At 46.3% G+C, this 16,914-nt stretch overlaps 1 protein-coding gene across 2 annotated transcripts; it reads right to left on the minus strand.

Moving 5' to 3' along the window:
* Positions 1 to 14,732: 14,732 nt before the first annotated feature.
* On the minus strand, positions 14,733 to 16,860 carry LOC120683234 (tubulin-folding cofactor B-like). 2 transcript variants are annotated; one of them, XM_039965285.1, is made up of 7 exons: positions 16,601 to 16,858; positions 16,248 to 16,518; positions 16,094 to 16,155; positions 15,980 to 16,021; positions 15,641 to 15,774; positions 15,384 to 15,453; positions 14,733 to 15,064 (listed from the first exon to the last, which is right to left on the minus strand). In XM_039965285.1, the coding sequence occupies exons 1-7, from the start codon at positions 16,703 to 16,705 to the stop codon at positions 15,017 to 15,019; spliced, it is 732 nt and encodes a 243-aa protein (XP_039821219.1). In that variant the 5' UTR covers positions 16,706 to 16,858; the 3' UTR covers positions 14,733 to 15,016. The 2 variants fall into 2 exon arrangements, with proteins under 2 accessions (XP_039821219.1, XP_039821220.1); XM_039965286.1 differs by lacking the exon at positions 14,733 to 15,064 and adding an exon at positions 15,129 to 15,280 and having other exon boundaries at positions 16,601 to 16,860.
* Between the last annotated feature and the right edge of the window lie 54 nt (positions 16,861 to 16,914).

A 16,914-nucleotide genomic window follows, 5' to 3' on the forward strand; every position in this document is an offset into this window, starting at 1 on the left:
TTTGATTAATTTGTTGAAAGAATATATTGATTGCTTTGCTTGGGAGTATCATGAAATGCCTGGTTTAAGTCGTGATCTTGTTGAGCATCGTTTACCGATTAAAGCCGGTTTTAGACCCTATAAGCAACTGGTTAGGCATTTCAATCCAATTATTTATGACCGAATTAAAGCTGAAATTAATCGTTTACTTGATGCTGGATTTATTCGGTCTTGTCGTTATGCTGATTGGATTTTCAATATCGTGCCTGTTGAGAAAAAGGATTCGGGGAAAATTAGAGTGTGCATTGATTTTAGAAATCTTAATAAAGCTACTCCCAAGGATGAATATCCTATGCCTATAGCCGATATGTTGATCAATGAGGCTTCCGGACATCGTGTCATTAGTTTTCTTGATGGTAATGCTGGTTACAATCAAATATTTATGGCCAAGGAAGATATATCTAAAACAGCCTTTAGATGTCAGGAATTTGTCGGCTTGTTTGAGTGGGTTGTCATGACTTTTGGTTTGAAAAATGCGGGCGCTACTTATCAAAGAGCTATGAATTTAATCTTCCATGATTTGATTGGTGTTATCTTGGAAGTGTACATTGATGATATTGTCATTAAATCGGCCGGTTTAGATCATCATTTAGCCGATTTGAGGCTTGCTCTTGAGAGGATGCGCCGGTATGGTTTGAAGATGAATCCACTCAAATGTGCTTTTGGTGTATCGGCTGGGAAGTTTCTTGGTTTCATTATTCATGAGATGAGGATAGAAATTGATCCAAAGAGAATTGAAGCCATGAAACAAGTTGAGGCTCCTACATGCAAGAAGGACTTGCAAAAGTTCTTGGGCAAGGTAAATTTCTTGAGAAGATTTATATCTAACTTGTCTGGGAAGATCGATGCTTTTACTCCTATTCTTCGGTTAAAAGATGAAACCGAATTTACTTGGGGGGGGGGGCAAAAAAACAAGAAGCGTTTGAGAAGATCAAGATTTATTTGTCTTCACCACCTATGCTTAAAGCGCCTAGGAGGGGAGTGCCTTTCAGACTTTATGTGGCTGCTGAAGATAAGGTTATTGGAGCTGTTTTGACTCAAGAGACCGAAGGAAAGGAGTACATCATTACATATTTAAGACGACGACTTATTGATGCGGAGATAAGGTATACATTTATTGAGAAGTTATGTTTGTCTCTTTATTATGCTTGTACCAAATTGAGACATTACCTACTATCTAGTACTTGCATAATAGTGTGTCAAACCGATGTAATCAAACATATGTTACAAAAGCCGATTTTGAGTGGTCGAATCGGTAAATGGGCTTATGCTTTGGTTGAATATGATTTGGCTTGTGAACCTTTAAGATCCATGAGAGGCCAAATTATAACAGATTTTATTGTTGAGCATCGGATTAATGACAAGCATGATCTAGAAGTCGGCTATATTACTTGCACACCGTGGAAGTTGTACTTTGATGGATCGGTTTGTGATGATGGTCAAAGGATTGGTGCTGTTCTTATTTCTCCGAATGGTCAAAGGATGGTCGGCTATATTACTTGCACACCCTAAACCGATTGGAAGAAGAGTGCACAAACAACCAAGTTGAATATCAAGCGCTTCTATTTGGCTTGGAATTCTTGCAATCCATGAGTGTGAAGCATGTTGAAGCCTTTGGAGATTCTCTTCTAGTGATGCATCAAGTGTCCAAGGTATGCCAATGCTATAATGGTTCTCTAAATGCATATTTTGATAAGTGGCTTAATATTATTTGTTCCTTCGATGAATTTATTATTAAACATATTTCGAGGGAAGAGAATGGAAAGGCAAATACTCTAGCTTAGCAAGCATCTGGCTATACGAAAAAAATATTTCAACGTTCGCAAGCCGATGCAATCGAAAGCCGAGTTTCTGGTTCTGGATGTACCGGTCCGACCGGTCAGTGAGACCGGTCTGACCGCCCAGACCGGTCTGACCGGTGATGCAGCTGTTGGTTCTGATTCGGCCAAGAAAGATGATTCAAATGTCTCGGCCGAAGCTCAGGATTGGAGGGTCCCTCTTATATCATATTTGAGAGATCCTGGTCGTGGAGCGGAGAGAAATATTCGGCGTTTGACTTTCAAGTATGTTTTAATTGATCATGAGCTTTATCGTCGAACTGCCGAAGATTTGCTCCTCAAGTGTTTATACTCGGATCAAGCCCGGGTTGCTATGGGTGAGGTTCCCAAGATGAAGTGGTTACTCAGAAGAGCCGGTTTCTATTGGCCCACCATGCTATCCGATTGTTTCAAATACTATAAAGGGTGTGAAGAATGTCAGCGGTTTGGTGATTTGCAATTGGTGCCTGCTATGTTGATGCATCCTATTATTAAAATATGGCCGTTCCGAGGTTGGGGGAGGATTTTATTGGGCAAATTAATCCTCCATCTTCAAAGGGGCATCGCTTCGTGTTAGTTGCTAAGGATTACTTTACCAAGTGGACCGAAGCGGTTCCTTTGAAGAATATGACACATAAGGAGGTAATTGAGTTTATTACTGAGCATATTATTTATAGATTCGGTATTCCACAAACTTAGACAACGGATCAAGGTTCTTCAATTATATCAAAAGAGGTGCGTGCCTTTACCGGATACAAGATTAAGTTGCTCAATTCATCTCCATACTATGCTCAGGCCAATGGACAGGCTGAGTCTAGTAATAAGATTTTGATCAAACTTGTCAAGAAGAAGATAGAAGAAAATCCTAGGAGGTGGCATGAAGTGTTATCCGAAGCATTATGAGCTCATCGTATATCTAGACATGGTGCTACTAAGGTTACTCCTTTTGAGCTTGTGTATGGTCAAGAGGATGTTTTACCCGTTGAGGTAAATCTGGACGCTTATAAATTAGCAAAACAAAATGACCTTTCCGCTGTTGATTATCATGATTTGATGATGGATAATATTGATGAGGTGACTGACAAGCGTTTGAAGGCTTTGAGGGAAATTGAGAAAGATAAGCTTCGGGTGGCCAGAGCTTACAACAAGAAGGTAAAACTTAAATCTTTTCAGGTTGAAGATCTGGTTTGGAAGACAATTTTGCCTCTTGGGATGAAAAGCAACAAGTTTGGCAAATGGTCGCCAAGTTGGGAAGGTCCATACAAGATTATCAAGGTTATCTCCGGTAATTCATATATGATGGAGACATTGCAAGGTGAGCGTCTACCTAGGGCTATCAATGGGAGATACTTAAAGAAGTTCTATCCTAGCGTGTGGTAAAGTGCATGAAGACGAAGACGACCGGTATTAGATATCGCCCTTAGTTTTATTTTTAGACTTGTATGCTCTGTGTAAAACATTACATCAGGATAGTTCTTGCTTTTTGGCTTGTGAAACTCACCAAAAAGCAGGGGGGCATATGTTGACAGCCAATTCTGGCAGTTCAGAGGCCGACCGGTCATACCGGTCTGTCCAGTTGTAATCCGAGTAGGCTTCGTTTTATTTTGAAAATTCTTGTATAAACCGACTTGGAGAGGGGTACGACTTCCCCGGCCTATAAATATAAAGGCTAAGGCCGATTGAGGTATTCCCAATCGAATCAATACAAAATACATCTACTTTTTGTTCCTCTCAAACCCTAGCTTTTCCAAACCCTAATTATGTTCTTTTTGCATCTCGACGGCGTTTGAAGACGCTCTGAGTGGCCTGCCGACTTCAGAGCAACCCTACGTTCACGAGCTCCGACGGGGTCCCTCCAGAGCTCGCTGTTCTAGGTCTTCGCGAGTTCCCTGCCTGCACCGGTCAGACCGGACGGCGAAACCGGTCAGACCGGTCCGCCCAGGGTTTTCGCTGTGTTGATCGTTTTGACGATCGTCGCGCGTTCTAGCGCATTCAGGTGTGTTTGGCGCGATTCTGTGTCAACACGTTGGATGTTCTTTCTCAGTTTACCAATTGGCCACTCCAGTCAATCCTAATATTGTATGTTCTTTCTCAATTTACCTGTTATCGCTCACTGCATACTGCTAGCTTTGTAATATGTCTGACTATAGCGACTGTATGTTGGAGGGGCATCATGGTATGTTTTATTATCTTCTAGGCCAATATCTAAACTTGATATAGCATTACCTCGTATCTTTTTGGAATTTGAAATGAACTTCCTACATTTTACAGGGAAATTATATCAGCATTGAAAGGGTGAATGATCATTATGAAACAAAACCAAAAGTAAGAAAAATACTATTTCCTGAACTTTGTTCTGTTCTATGCTGGGTTGATACCCTGTTATGAGATAAGCATAAACCAATCTTATGATAGAGGCCTTTGATAAAATATTAATCTTATGAATTCCTCGTGTCAGAGGTGGTGTGAAATGATCAGACTTGGGGTGCAAGTGTTGCTGTTCCAGACTTTTGTAAATCTGTATGGCAAGATAGCTAACATGTAATACTAAACCACAAATTTCTTACTGGTTAGAATGTGGTGGTAATTTTTCATCAAAGAATGTGATGGAAAAAAGCACAAGTAGAAAAAATTGTTCTGCTGCCCATTATTCAGAGGCACATAGCATTTCTAGAAAACTCAGTATTCATTATATTTATTTAAGGCAATGATCTCTAAATTATTTAGTGGGATATGCTTATTACACACACACAGTCACTTTGTAAAGTGGAGTTTATGTTGCTAGGCCTGTAAATAGGCATCTCTTCAGTCTTTCATGAGATGCATAATCTGAATCCTGTTGTCCAACTGTGAGATTAGAGGCATATATCAAATTAGGCGCATATAGTGCTGGTGGAGAAAGTTAGATAAAGGTTGACTGCACTAACAAACATTTTCAGTTAGCCTTTTTTTTCTAACTTGTTTGGATCAGTTAGGAATAGGATCTCAATTGAATGTTGCAGCTGTTGGGATGCATACTTTGAACTGAATAAACTTGAGATTTGTGTTAGGATTTTGGAGCAACGGCGTCATGCGGAATTGCTTGGGCTGTTTGGGGAGCATCAGCAGCGGCGCCAGCAGGCGTTGGCCGTGGAGGCAGGTTTGCAGCAGGTGTGGGCAGCGGTGGCGGCACGGCCGCAGCCGCAAGAGCTGATGCTGTACACGGTGGATGGGGGTGCCGCCGGGTACGACACCAAGAGGGACGAGCTGCACCCGGTCTCCCAGGGGGCTTCTCCTTCAAATCGAGTAGGCCTTGCTCTCCGCACTCGTGTTTGCTGTTCTTTTTTTTGTTGAAGAAATCGTGTTTGCTGTTCTACAGTTGGGACATTGATGAGGGGCGTTTATTCTGGTCAGGGTTGGGTTCATCTACGAGGTTTGGTTCCATTGCATTTATTTGGTGAATGGAGGGTGCGTTATGTTGTTACGGAAATCGTGGGGCTCACATTGTGTTTGGTTTCTTTAGCACGGTGAATGGAGGGGTGCATTCTGTTTTTGGGATCAGAGTTCTGAGCATTTGGGTTTTTGTGTTATTGATGATTTGTTTGGTGAGGTGAATGGAAGGCGCGTTGTGCTATTCAGATCAGAAAGACATGGGAATTTGTCTTATCCTAAATGTTTTCAGAACTAAACTGATAAATAATTGTGCCATTTATGTCAAACAAAGATAGGGTATTAATTTGTCTAACTCTAAATGTTTTTTCAGAACTAAACCGATAAGTATCGTGCAGCTATAAATATTTATTTCCGATGATGTCTTATTTGTGAATATTGATACATGTTCAGGTGGGCTAACATAGAAGATTTTGGTGTACCCAGAGGTTGAGAGAGAAATATGGATGGAGCTTGCTATATTTTTTCGAGTCTTGCATGGTGTTGTTGCATCAATTAGGCCATATTTGAAATTCATGTATCAATTAAAAATAAATTAAGATAAATTCTTATGGTGGATCTAATATAATTTTTCGTTGAACTATTATTATTGTTAATTTTATTTTGGTGATTTGTCCATTGGGTGCTGACCAATACGTGATATATATTCTTGATCTATCTACTTGGCGGAACTCTTAAACCATGGAGTATAATATGTACCTCCATAGAGTTGAAATAGAATTAGTTTTAAACACGTGCCTGAGCACGTGCATAACCACTAATGTAGTTTAAAAAATAACCAATTGCACAATTTGGCTGTAAATGATGAGATGAATCTTTTGAGCCTAATTAGTCCAAGATTGGACACTAATTACCAAATAAAAACGAAAGTGTGTAATAGCCCAAAAAAAATTCACTAAATGAAATCACGCGCTAAAAGTAATTTCCAAAACTTTTTCGTCGCTGAGCTCGAATCGAACTCCAAATTTCCCGTAAACCTTCCCGGTGATTTTTTCACCGTCCCAACACCGAATCCTATCGCCGTCCCGTCTCCCTGTTCCACACGTCACGGCGCGCGTGCTCGACCGGCTCGCGAACGCCGCCGAGAAATCCGCCGCGCCCCTCTCTCTTTTTCCTCTCTTTTTCTTTCCTTCTCCTTTTTCTTTTCTTTTCTCCCTCCTTCTCTCTCCTTCCTTTTCCTCTGCTCCCTGCCCACGCACGCCCGGTCCCGGCTCCCTGTCCACGCCGCGCGCGCCTCGCCCCCACGTGAACCACGCGCCGCGTCGCCCGTTGTCAAGCACCGCGCCGCTCGCTGCCCGACGGGTCTCGTCACCCTGTGCGCGCAACACGCGCCCCACGCGGCCCCGGCCATCGCCGCGCCGCTCGTCGATCCGAACAGAACCGCCGCCTGTGCCGGCTCGACGCGGGAGCGCGAGCCGAGCTCGACGTCGGCCACAGCAACCGGCCACATGCGCGCCCCACCCCTGGACGCCGCCCTCGACGCCCGCGCCGCTCCGCAACGCCCGCAAGCAGCCGGAGCTGCCCCCACGCCATTGAAGGCGCACTGCAGAGCTGCCCGTCGGCCACCACCGCGGCCCCCGTCCTCCACCGCCTTTCCGCGCCTATAAATAGGACCTCCACGGCGCCCTCCATCCCCACAACTCGCCCCCACTGCGCACCTCCCTTCCTGGCCTCCCAGCTCCGCCGCTCCGTGCTCCACCGCCACCTCCCGCCGGCCTCCGTGGCCAGCCCTCCTCGCTCCACCTCCGCCCAAGGTAGGAAGGGGAATCGGACCCCCTCGGCCTCCTCTCCGTTTTCTTCTACTCCCCGGCCGCTCCCGTGCCCTGGAGCGCCGCCACCCAGGGGCGCCCCCCTTCCTTCCCCTCCTCTGTTTCTGTCGAGGGAGGGGACGGGAGGAAGAAGAATGGGCAATTTTGCCCCTAGTCCCCTCTGTTTTCTCTTTTTCTTTAAAGAGCCCTCCCACCATTCTCTAATCCTTTTTCCAAAAGAAACCCTCCCTACATTTTATTTTCAATCCCTCCACTATGCCAAATATTTATAAACAGACCCCTGCCTATTTCCTAGAGTAACCATAATATTTCCAGAAATACTAATCAAGCCCCTGCTATCTCGAGAATTTTTTACAAATAAACCCTTGCACCCCCGTTTAGCGCCTAAACACATCCTTAACCTATCATTTCATGCACCGAAAATACTCCAAATATTCCAAAACTCGACCACGCCATTCCCAATATTATTTCGGCCGTGCCATTAGAAAACCACCCAAAAATATTACTCCTATCTCCGTATCTTAATTGTTTCTGATTCGAGCTCAACGATAAAACTCTTATTTCTTTTTCTTGATTGTGTGCTTGTTTGTGTGCGTCGTAGATCACGGTGGGAATGAGGGAGAACCCGTCGATGAGCAGTACTGCGAGCAAGCAAACGAGGACCAGTTCCGCGACCACGAACCCGAAGGACAATACCTCGATCAGGACTTCCCGGAAGGCTTTGAGAACGGCAAGTTCAATCCCATCCTTTGATGCATATTTTGTCCTAGTTTTTATAAACACAACCTATTGGCCTGATTTACAAAACTGCATATATTTTGCCTGCTGAAAACATGGTTGGATAGCCACCCCTTGATTTGTTATAACCATTCCTTGACCACCTAGATTAATGTCTGAATGTGATCTTTTTGGACGTTAATCGATGCTAGAACGCTTAGGACCTTAAACACGATACAACTTGTTTTATACAAAGAAAAGGTGTGAGTGTGTGGGAAGGGAAAAATGTGAAATTTTCAAAAGATAAGTTTAGACGGGATAGATGGCACTTCTATGTGAATTGCCGAATGGTGTGCTCGTACCTGTGTGGTTGAGCAAGGAAGGGAGATATCCATCTTGTCACAATTAAGGACCGAGTTGGTGTGTCATCTCACCTAACTCAACCATCGTGCAAACTACTCGACCGTTGTATGGGCAACGGCTTAGCATAAACCCCACTAGTTAGTCTGATAGTCATCAGGAGAGCTGAGAGCAACGGGTGACCAAGGAGGAGGGATATGCTCTGTGTGACTTATGCCCCGGTTATACCTCGGTGATAGGTCGATGACCCCTTGGTGGATCCCGTGGTGGCTAGTCAGGTCTAACTAAGGTGCGTAATGGCTTTGTTGGGATCTGCACCGACACTAAGGTGATCGAGTTGCGGTACCCCGCTTGTGGGTAAAGTTGCACACCTCTGCAGAGTTAAAATCTATTCGAATAGCCGTGCCCACGGTACTGGGCGAGTTACGGTGTGGTCACATAACTAGTGCTTCTTCTGGGAATGGACGGGTTGGCGTGAGTGGTTTTGATAAAGTGTCCGGCGGTTGTGCTGTGTGCTACGGCGGATGAGGAGTCCGGTAGCAGCTTAAAACTTGGATCCTGTGTGGGTCAACACTACGTGTTACCCGGTACAAGAAAAACTTGCTTTGAAAATTCTTTCTTTCAAATAAACCCCTGCATAAAAATTTGCTTTCCGCAAATTAAATCCTAACCTTACCCTTGATTTACCCTGTGCATTATATTCTGTTTATACCCCTCCGTGGGTGTGGTTGGACTTGCTGAGTATGTTTGTACTCACCCCATTCTTAATTTTTACAGAGGAAGATCCAGACTTCGTTCCCGAAGACGTTGAGTAGAAGTCCCGTCCCGCACCCAACCTTGCCTGTGGATAGGGTCACCCGCAGGAAGTTCCGTATGGCGCAAGACTCTGATGACCCCCTCTTCGTAGTTAATATCATTGTGTGGATAGTGACGCTTCACTGCCCACTTCCGCATAGAGTTGTACGGTGATGTACCATCTGATGTAATAAAAGTGTTATCAGCCTCCTGGGACTGATATTGTATCACTTTTAAGTCTTCTCTTATGAAGAGATGCTTCAAAGTGCTACAGTAACAAACCCAAAAAATTTCACCAATTAAACACACCCTCAATACTCATGCATGTTAAGGCTAGTTTCAGTAAAAAGTGTTATTGCACAGTTACCAAGATTGTGAACTAGATAACTGAGCCGGAGAAGTGTCATCACTCATGATGGCAATCCGAAGTCATAGTGTCTATGGGTGGTGTTCATGTTGCCATCATCAAGATACCACCTTTCGAAACTACACTCTACAACCCATGATGTTTTGCTATGAAATTTTATTAAACTCACTCTTTTTTCTCCACCTATCATATTTGTTCTCCATTTATTATGAAGACACTATCTCATTCCCAATGCACAACTTGTAATGTCTAGCGTATTGATTTACACACTAGGTCTTTCATGAGATCCAATTTTCTCTCTCTCTCTCTCATTTATTATAGTACCACATAAACCAAAAATCCTATGTGGCAATATAATTAATCACATAGACATCATCCTACATGGAGGGTTGGAAATGCCCTGACACTCTTCTAACATTCTATGACACTCCCTCTTCTCTTTTCTGTCATGTCAGCCAATTTAATGCTCATTACATTCCTATAATGCTACCATTGCGATTGGCCTAATGGGAGTTTAGGAGAAGACACCTTGTATTTTACAAATTGACAAAAATTGGTTACAATTATATATAGTGGGCCAGGCGTATGCACTTGCGTTGCTAGAGAAGCGTAAAAAAGCATCATCATTGGATATTGTATACTTTTTAATGGGCGTTTAGCCGGCTAGGGGTCCTTCTAAAATTAAGCGGGGAGCTTGAAGTGACATCTCTAAATACGAAAGCACATTCGCGCTTAGATGAATTCCTAAAAATAGAGCGCGCCACATCGCCTAAAAAAATCAGCCATTCAATCGGGCCATCCAAGGCTCATGTGCCCTCAAGGCAGCTGCCCGTCGAGCCACCTCGTGCCACCGGTCCGCCATGCCGCGTCGCGCCGAGCTGCCTGCTGGGCCATGGAAGAGGAGAACGAAAGAGGAGGTGCCGCTGAGGAACCGCCATGTAGAGCCGCCCACCGGGCAGCCGTGACGAGCCGCCAGATCTCCCTCGGTGGTGCGTCTCCCCCTGGCCTGGCTTGGACCGTGGTATTGCGCTGGCGGCGGCTGCCGCGGCTCGCGCTGCATTTAGACACATCTCTTGCATGTTGCGGCCCGACCTTCGTCCCTCCTCCGCCTGAGCTAACCCCTAGAACCGCTCCACCACCTCGGACTGCACCTCTCCGGCTTGACCTGGCCCGCCCGGCTCCGCCAGACCGCCACTGCACGCCGCTTCCCTCACCTACGAGTCCCTGCTCTCATCGTAGGCCCGCCCATCCACCCCGTCCCCAACCCAAGCTACCAAAAGGTAGCTCTCATCGCTCTGAAGCTCCCCCACCCTTCCCTCGTTGCCGACCGGCCACCACCTAGCCGAATTTTGGCTTCCCCCGCCGCCTGGCCATGGCCAAGGGTCACATTGCAAGCCTCCAATTAGTTGTAGGGTCTGTTACCCAAAAAGCTAGGGGTCTATTTGTAAAATCTGAGTTCAAGTTTTGTTTTCAAAACAACAAATTTGTAAAATCAATATAAAATTGTAAAAAAGTCATAAAAATGCAATGTTCCTCTAGCTGAGATCTACAACTTTTGTACAGGACCAAGGTCAGATCCAAAATAAATTGTAGTCTAGCATCAATGTTAGTTTATTAGCTTTTAAATGTAAATTATATTCTAGCTCAGTTCTATACATGATTTTTGGACAGTGGCCTTCATTCTAGGAGTTTAGCTCTGTACAAATTTTGTGGGCCAGAGCATAACTGCAGCTACAATTTATTTTTATTTCTTCTATGCTGTGTTTAAATAGATCTTATTGTTCTAGGTGTGATACTGCGATTCATGAAGTAAAATTTTTACAGTAATGTTATATTGATGTCTAGATACTGTTGAAAAAGTTTAGGACTTTTTGCTTCACTGGATCTTGCTCAAGTAAATTTTGCCATGAATAAATACAAGTCAGCTTTTCGCTAAACGTACAAATAGTAATCAACACAAAAAAATAAAGGAATATTTGCCCGTACTAATAACATGACAAAACACAAACCCTACCACAGTGTGCTAGAGGTGTACGTGTCCTCGCGTGAACCTGATGGGCAAAAGAGCGATTATCCTGCGGCACACGTTTAAAAGTCCCACATACGACTAAAATAAAAATATAACCTTGTATGACAATGCCATGTAGTTGTTCCACTATACCTTGTAACAACAAGTGCGGCAATAACCTATGCATCTTAAAAAAGGTAAAGAGTGTATCAAGCTAAGATCGTTCTTTTTTCCATGTATTAAATAAAGTTTCACATAATATAATTAAATGATAAAAAACAGGTCTCGCCTTTCTAGTGGTCACTACTACGAAAGGCCGTACGAAAAAAGTGAAACAATCAAGAAGTAAGTGAAAATGGAACTGATTAGTTTGCTTAAGTTTGCATAAGAAAATTAGAAACGAGTGAGAAAATTATATGAGCTATTTGGTACCTTCAAACATCAGTTTTGACTCTCTATCCCTGCACCGCACGGAAACTCCAAGCATGTACAATTTACCTCAGTAAGTATGCTGAACCACATTTCCCTAGTGCATGTAAGAACATAACTACATAAGTCACACATATAAATAAGTGCATAACAAAGATTAACGAGTACAAAGAGGCAACTTCTAAATTCCGAACTTCATGGGTAGCACATAGATCAGAGCATCGTCATGAATCTAAAGCTATCTTTCCAGGCAGTGGCGGATCTAGCGATGGGGCGGGCGGGGCTGGAGCCCCCCTACCGCCGTAATTTCATGGAGCCCCTCCTACTAAGCGCCCCCCCTCCAAATTTGAGGAGGAAGAAGAAGAGAAGGGGTGAGAGGAGGAAGAAGAGAAAGCAGCCCCTCCTGCTGGTCATTCCTGCGTTCGCCACTGTATCCAGGTGCTATTCCTCTAAATCCCCATGCAATTCTCCTTTTGTTCTATCTCAAACCTAGCGGAACCGAAACAATTTAAGGACCAGACGACTTAAAAGTTACATGAACCATCTGATCTTTCATGGCGAGTATGTTCGTGCCATCTGCATCACAATCCGCCACCTCATCCACAGGCTGCATCATCAAAATATCTAGATCCTAACTGATGGTTTGTGCATCGATCAGCTCAGGTAGGTGTTTTTCCATTGCCTCCATGAAGATGCCGATGTAGCAGCGTGTTTTTGATAACCAGTTGCAAGGAACTGCACAGACTGACAGAAACTATGTGAATTGAAGAAGTGAAATCAAGTGTCATTTTGCAGAGATAAGGTAACACATACTCCTTCCATCCCATGAAAAATGCAATTCCGCGTTTGAAAAGATCCTACAAAAAGGTGCAATTTTAGAGGTTGGATCTTCTATCTGCCTAATTAAGTGGTTAGATTTGGTTTGCATACCAAAACCAACCGCATGTGGTAAACAAATGAGGGTATGAGAGTTTTTTCACGCCACCACTAATCTGTCTTAAAAATAGAATTGCACTCTTCATGGGATGGAGGGGTACAAGTTAAGGACAAATTGATTCACAAACCTATTTTAAAGGTAGAATATTGTAGTAAAATGTTATATTAATTGCTTATCCTTAGGAAAAGAAAATTATGAGACCAAAGGTGAACTGAACAATCCTGATCACATAGACGTATTCGAACCTAAAAGAGGCCATACCCAAACACATTTTCACTATTAAATTGCATTAGATTTATTCTTTGATGGATAAGTTGGATAGGTAAAATGAATTAAAGAATGATTGAACCTAATTATCATACAAATATTAGGATTTCAATAAACAAAGCTAATGCAATGTTGTATAATGAATTGCCGTCAGGAAGATGAACAATGTTGCTCTGTTACCAAGATCTTCATCAAACAGCCGAACCGCGCTCGGTCGATCGACAGCAACTCGTTGCACTGCACACTCACGTAGCTTCCGCCATCATGGTAGCAAACCAAAGTTGTCGCTTGCGCCATCTTTCGACGATGAACCATGCCGGAGTGACTACAGCATAGCTCAGTCACCCGCCGCCATCCGCTGCAAGCCTAGTTGTCCCATGTTGTCGTTGCCGCAAGCGCTGCCCGCGGACATTGTGCCACACCGATTGACAGCCACTAAGCAGCTCCAGCCGGCCCGGCCCGCTGCATGCAGCCAAACTAACAGCCATGAAGCAACCTCTGGTCGTGACCATAACTGTGAGACGCCATAACTTGAGCTTGTCAACCCCCTTTAGCTCACCCTCATGCACATAGTCGTCACCTCCCTCAGCCGCCGACTTCCCAGGCTGAGCTGGGTCTCAAGGAGCAACGCCTCCAAGGAGGTCACGACGCCATTGATGCCGCCGTCGTCCGTCCAGGAACTGGACCAGGCTTTCGCCCAGAGACCCCAAGCAATGGTGGGTGGAGCTCGAAGATGACGCCCCCAACAGGGAGAGCGACGCCCGAAGGCACCGCCGCCATCGCTGCCAACATGATTGGCGGCCAGGACTTTCGCCCAGAGCATCCCGACCCAAGCCACTGCCCGCACCCAGCCCGGACGTGCACCGAGGGCGGCACCGTCGTGCCATCCCATCTCGCCGCACCGGAACGAAGCTGTCCAGACGCTGCCCACGCCGACCCAGCGCAAAACATCACAGCCGGAAGGCCTCGTCACACGGCGCCGGCCTAGGCCAGAAAACCAGGCCCACGGACACCGGAACCGGCTGCAGAGGCCCCGAACCCGGCCTCCTCAACACCTGCGAGGCCACCGTCGAGCCCGCGCCACCTCCTCGACGCCCGCGGCCGACCCCCACCGGTCCCGAGCCCCGCGTAGCTGATGTGCTGTCGCCGTGCCAAGGCCCGCTGTAGGGGCGTCCCGTCACCGCCGCCGCCGCCGCCCAGCTCCATGAACTCGTCCTCCTCGTCGCTCCCCACCCCGCGACGACGACGACCGCATCGCCGACTAGGCGCCACCCGCGAAGCCGACCGACGCCTCCGCACGAACACGCTCGCGCTCGACCTGAACGAAGGCAAACACAACCGGCGGCCGCCCTCGTGCAGCACCGAGTCGCATGTGCAGAGCCGCCGCCGCTGCACCTGGCAGCAAATCCACCCCCGGGGCCCCGCCGGATCCGGCCACAGCAGCCTTTAACCCGGCCTCACCGGCGTCGGCGATGCCCGGCCCAAGAAGCTCCCTTCCACTCCCGCGGCGGCCGTGCCCGCTGGGAGAAAGGGGCGGATAAGGCAGTCCCGCCGCGCGCCGTCCTTGTGAGCCGCGAGGGCTTCTGACGGCCAGCTCCAGCGGCGGCGCGACGGTGTGGAGAGGGCGGAGGGGGGGGGGGGGGCAGCGGCGCCGAAGGTGCCGCCCGTGTCGCCCACGCGAGGGCTGACGGGTCTATCTTAGATGTGGATTTTTAATTCTTGATTGTGGGAGTCATCTGACTTTTGGATTTCCCAAAACGGAACCTTCAAAATCGGCCCACAGCTAAAACAGACGGGGTTTTAAGCATGGCAACTGAAAGTCTGAAAGCATACGTAAAACATTCAAAAAGCACCCACCCATCAGGAGTCCAGGATTTAACCACCCCGTTGCAGTGTTGTGCTCCTCCGCTGCTAAACCCAATACAAGACAGTGCGACGACCAACTTACTACAACACTAGAGTACTCGAGTCTGACTGACCAACAAGATCGCAGCAGCAATTTCGCACGCGTTTCAAATACAACTCCAAAACGACCTCCCGCTCATTGAAAATTACTAAACAAATGCGCCACACCTTGCTTGCCTATATCTCCTCTTCTTCGAATGGGTCTCTCTCCGGGTAGTTGCCGACCTGGGAAAATAGAATAAAAGAACTGCTATTGAACATTTTAACTTCTGTGACCAAAATTTCCCCCTACCACTTAATTTTACCACCCTTAATAAGCAACATGTGCTTGCACAGCTAAAATCTCAATTCGATTGTCACAGAAAGAAACATGCACATAATTAGAAGAAAAATTCTCAAGACCTCATCGCGCAACACAGCCTCATGCCACACGTTCCGCTACTGCAAACAGGCTGCGTTAATCCTTACGTTCCAAAAGCTTATTTCAGAAACACCAGGCCCTCTAAAATTCGGAAATCAGTTAGGCATCTAGCAAGCAAAATACCTTTACTTTCTCTGGCCTCACAATTGCCCCGTGACCTTGAGGGCACTCAAAGAAGCGAATGCCTTTCACCCTGCAGCATCCAACAAGCAAAAGAAAGTGTTACAAGGAGCTATTGAGATGTAAGAAGAAATAGCATGTTACTCATCACAAAATTATGGCATAAGACATAAATTGCAACTGGCATCACAAATAATAATGGGCTATCAGACAATCAATACAGAGTTTATTTTATTCTAACGCTTTAGCAATGAACATACATGCCATCGTGCTTTCCAAGTGGCTCATCATATTGCACACCAACCCAGAATCCACGTCCAAGAGCTTCAGCTCTGCCAACAAATTTTATAGTGCCCCTCTTGGCACCTGGCTCAACTTCACATCTATCTCCCACCTGTGACACAATGTTTAGATCACTTGCTGCAGCTGCCAATAATTAAGACTACCAGTTTCAAACCTATCCTAAGGATGGGTACCAAACCATCAGCAGTATAAAAAGAAAAACTGAAAATAAATCTGACCATGGCATTGGAGCATTCCAGAGTCTAGTGCAACTAGATCGAATGCATATGACTATGTAAAGAACCAAATTAACTGACCTTGATTTTGGAGCACAATTCCTCCATGTGCTTTTCCAATTGCTGAAGAAATAGAGCAAGTGAGCTGAGAAGTAAGAATATAGAAGAAAACAGTCCAAAACTTGAGTAGCTTACTTCTTTATCCTCTGATGTGGAGCTTTTCGGGGTCATCTTTTCTTTAAATTTTCGAAAGTTCGCTGGCACAAAAATTATAACATCAGTGTTGGTAAACAAGATCACGCAAACAGAGTTTGTTGAGGGGGCAAGGAATTTGCGTGTGGGAAGTTACTGTGGAGCTTGTCGTATGCTTCATCGGACATTTTGTACTTGTCAACAAGGGAGGTGTCTTCCAACCAGCCACCAGAGGTGAGTGAGGAAGGATCGAGATCGAGGACATGGATCCGGTAGCCGTTGTAGGGGCCGTAGGCTGCGAGGGGCGCGGCGTCATCATCGAGGTCGGCGACCTTGGCGCCGGTGTCGTCGCGGAGCTGGAGGCGCATGGAGGCGACGGCGGTGCCGGTCTTGCGCCAGAGCTTGTCCTTGAGCGCCTCGACGGTGGTCTGCGATCCGACGCAATTTTCAGCAGAAGAAATGGCGGAGGTAGATAGAGATGACGGGATCCATGTTGAAGGGGAATGATACCTGTTGCGAGACGCGGATGTCTGCGGCGAAGGTGGAGAGATTGGAGTGGGTGAAGAGCAGGAGGACGCTGTCGTCCGCCGGAAGCTGCAGCTTGGACGACGCCATGGCTGAAGTCCTCCGGCGTTGCGTCGTGTGTGTGACTACTGACCCACCTGACCAGCCGCCGCCGCCGCCGCCGAAGGGGAGGAGGAGAGGGGGATGCTGGGTTGGGGCCGTGGGCTGCCTCTGCACGTCTGTCTCTGGCTGGGCTGTCAATTTGGGCCCGGCCCACCATAGGGGCCGCCTTAAGCAGGCAGCCCAGCACGGGGATGGCT

Source organism: Panicum virgatum, chromosome 7N, assembly GCF_016808335.1.
Source record: "Panicum virgatum strain AP13 chromosome 7N, P.virgatum_v5, whole genome shotgun sequence".
Taxonomy (NCBI): Eukaryota; Viridiplantae; Streptophyta; class Magnoliopsida; order Poales; family Poaceae; genus Panicum; species Panicum virgatum.

Coding starts and splice junctions, on each gene's coding strand:
- LOC120683234 (XM_039965285.1), bottom strand. CDS start 16,705: ATGGCGTCGTCCAAGCTGCAGCTTCCGGCGGACGACAGCGTCCTCCTG. Junction 16,156..16,247: donor AGCATACGACAAGCTCCACA/GTAACTTCCCAC, acceptor TTTTTGTGCCAG/CGAACTTTCGAAAATTTAAA. Junction 15,065..15,383: donor TGAGGCCAGAGAAAGTAAAG/GTATTTTGCTTG, acceptor CTATTTTCCCAG/GTCGGCAACTACCCGGAGAG.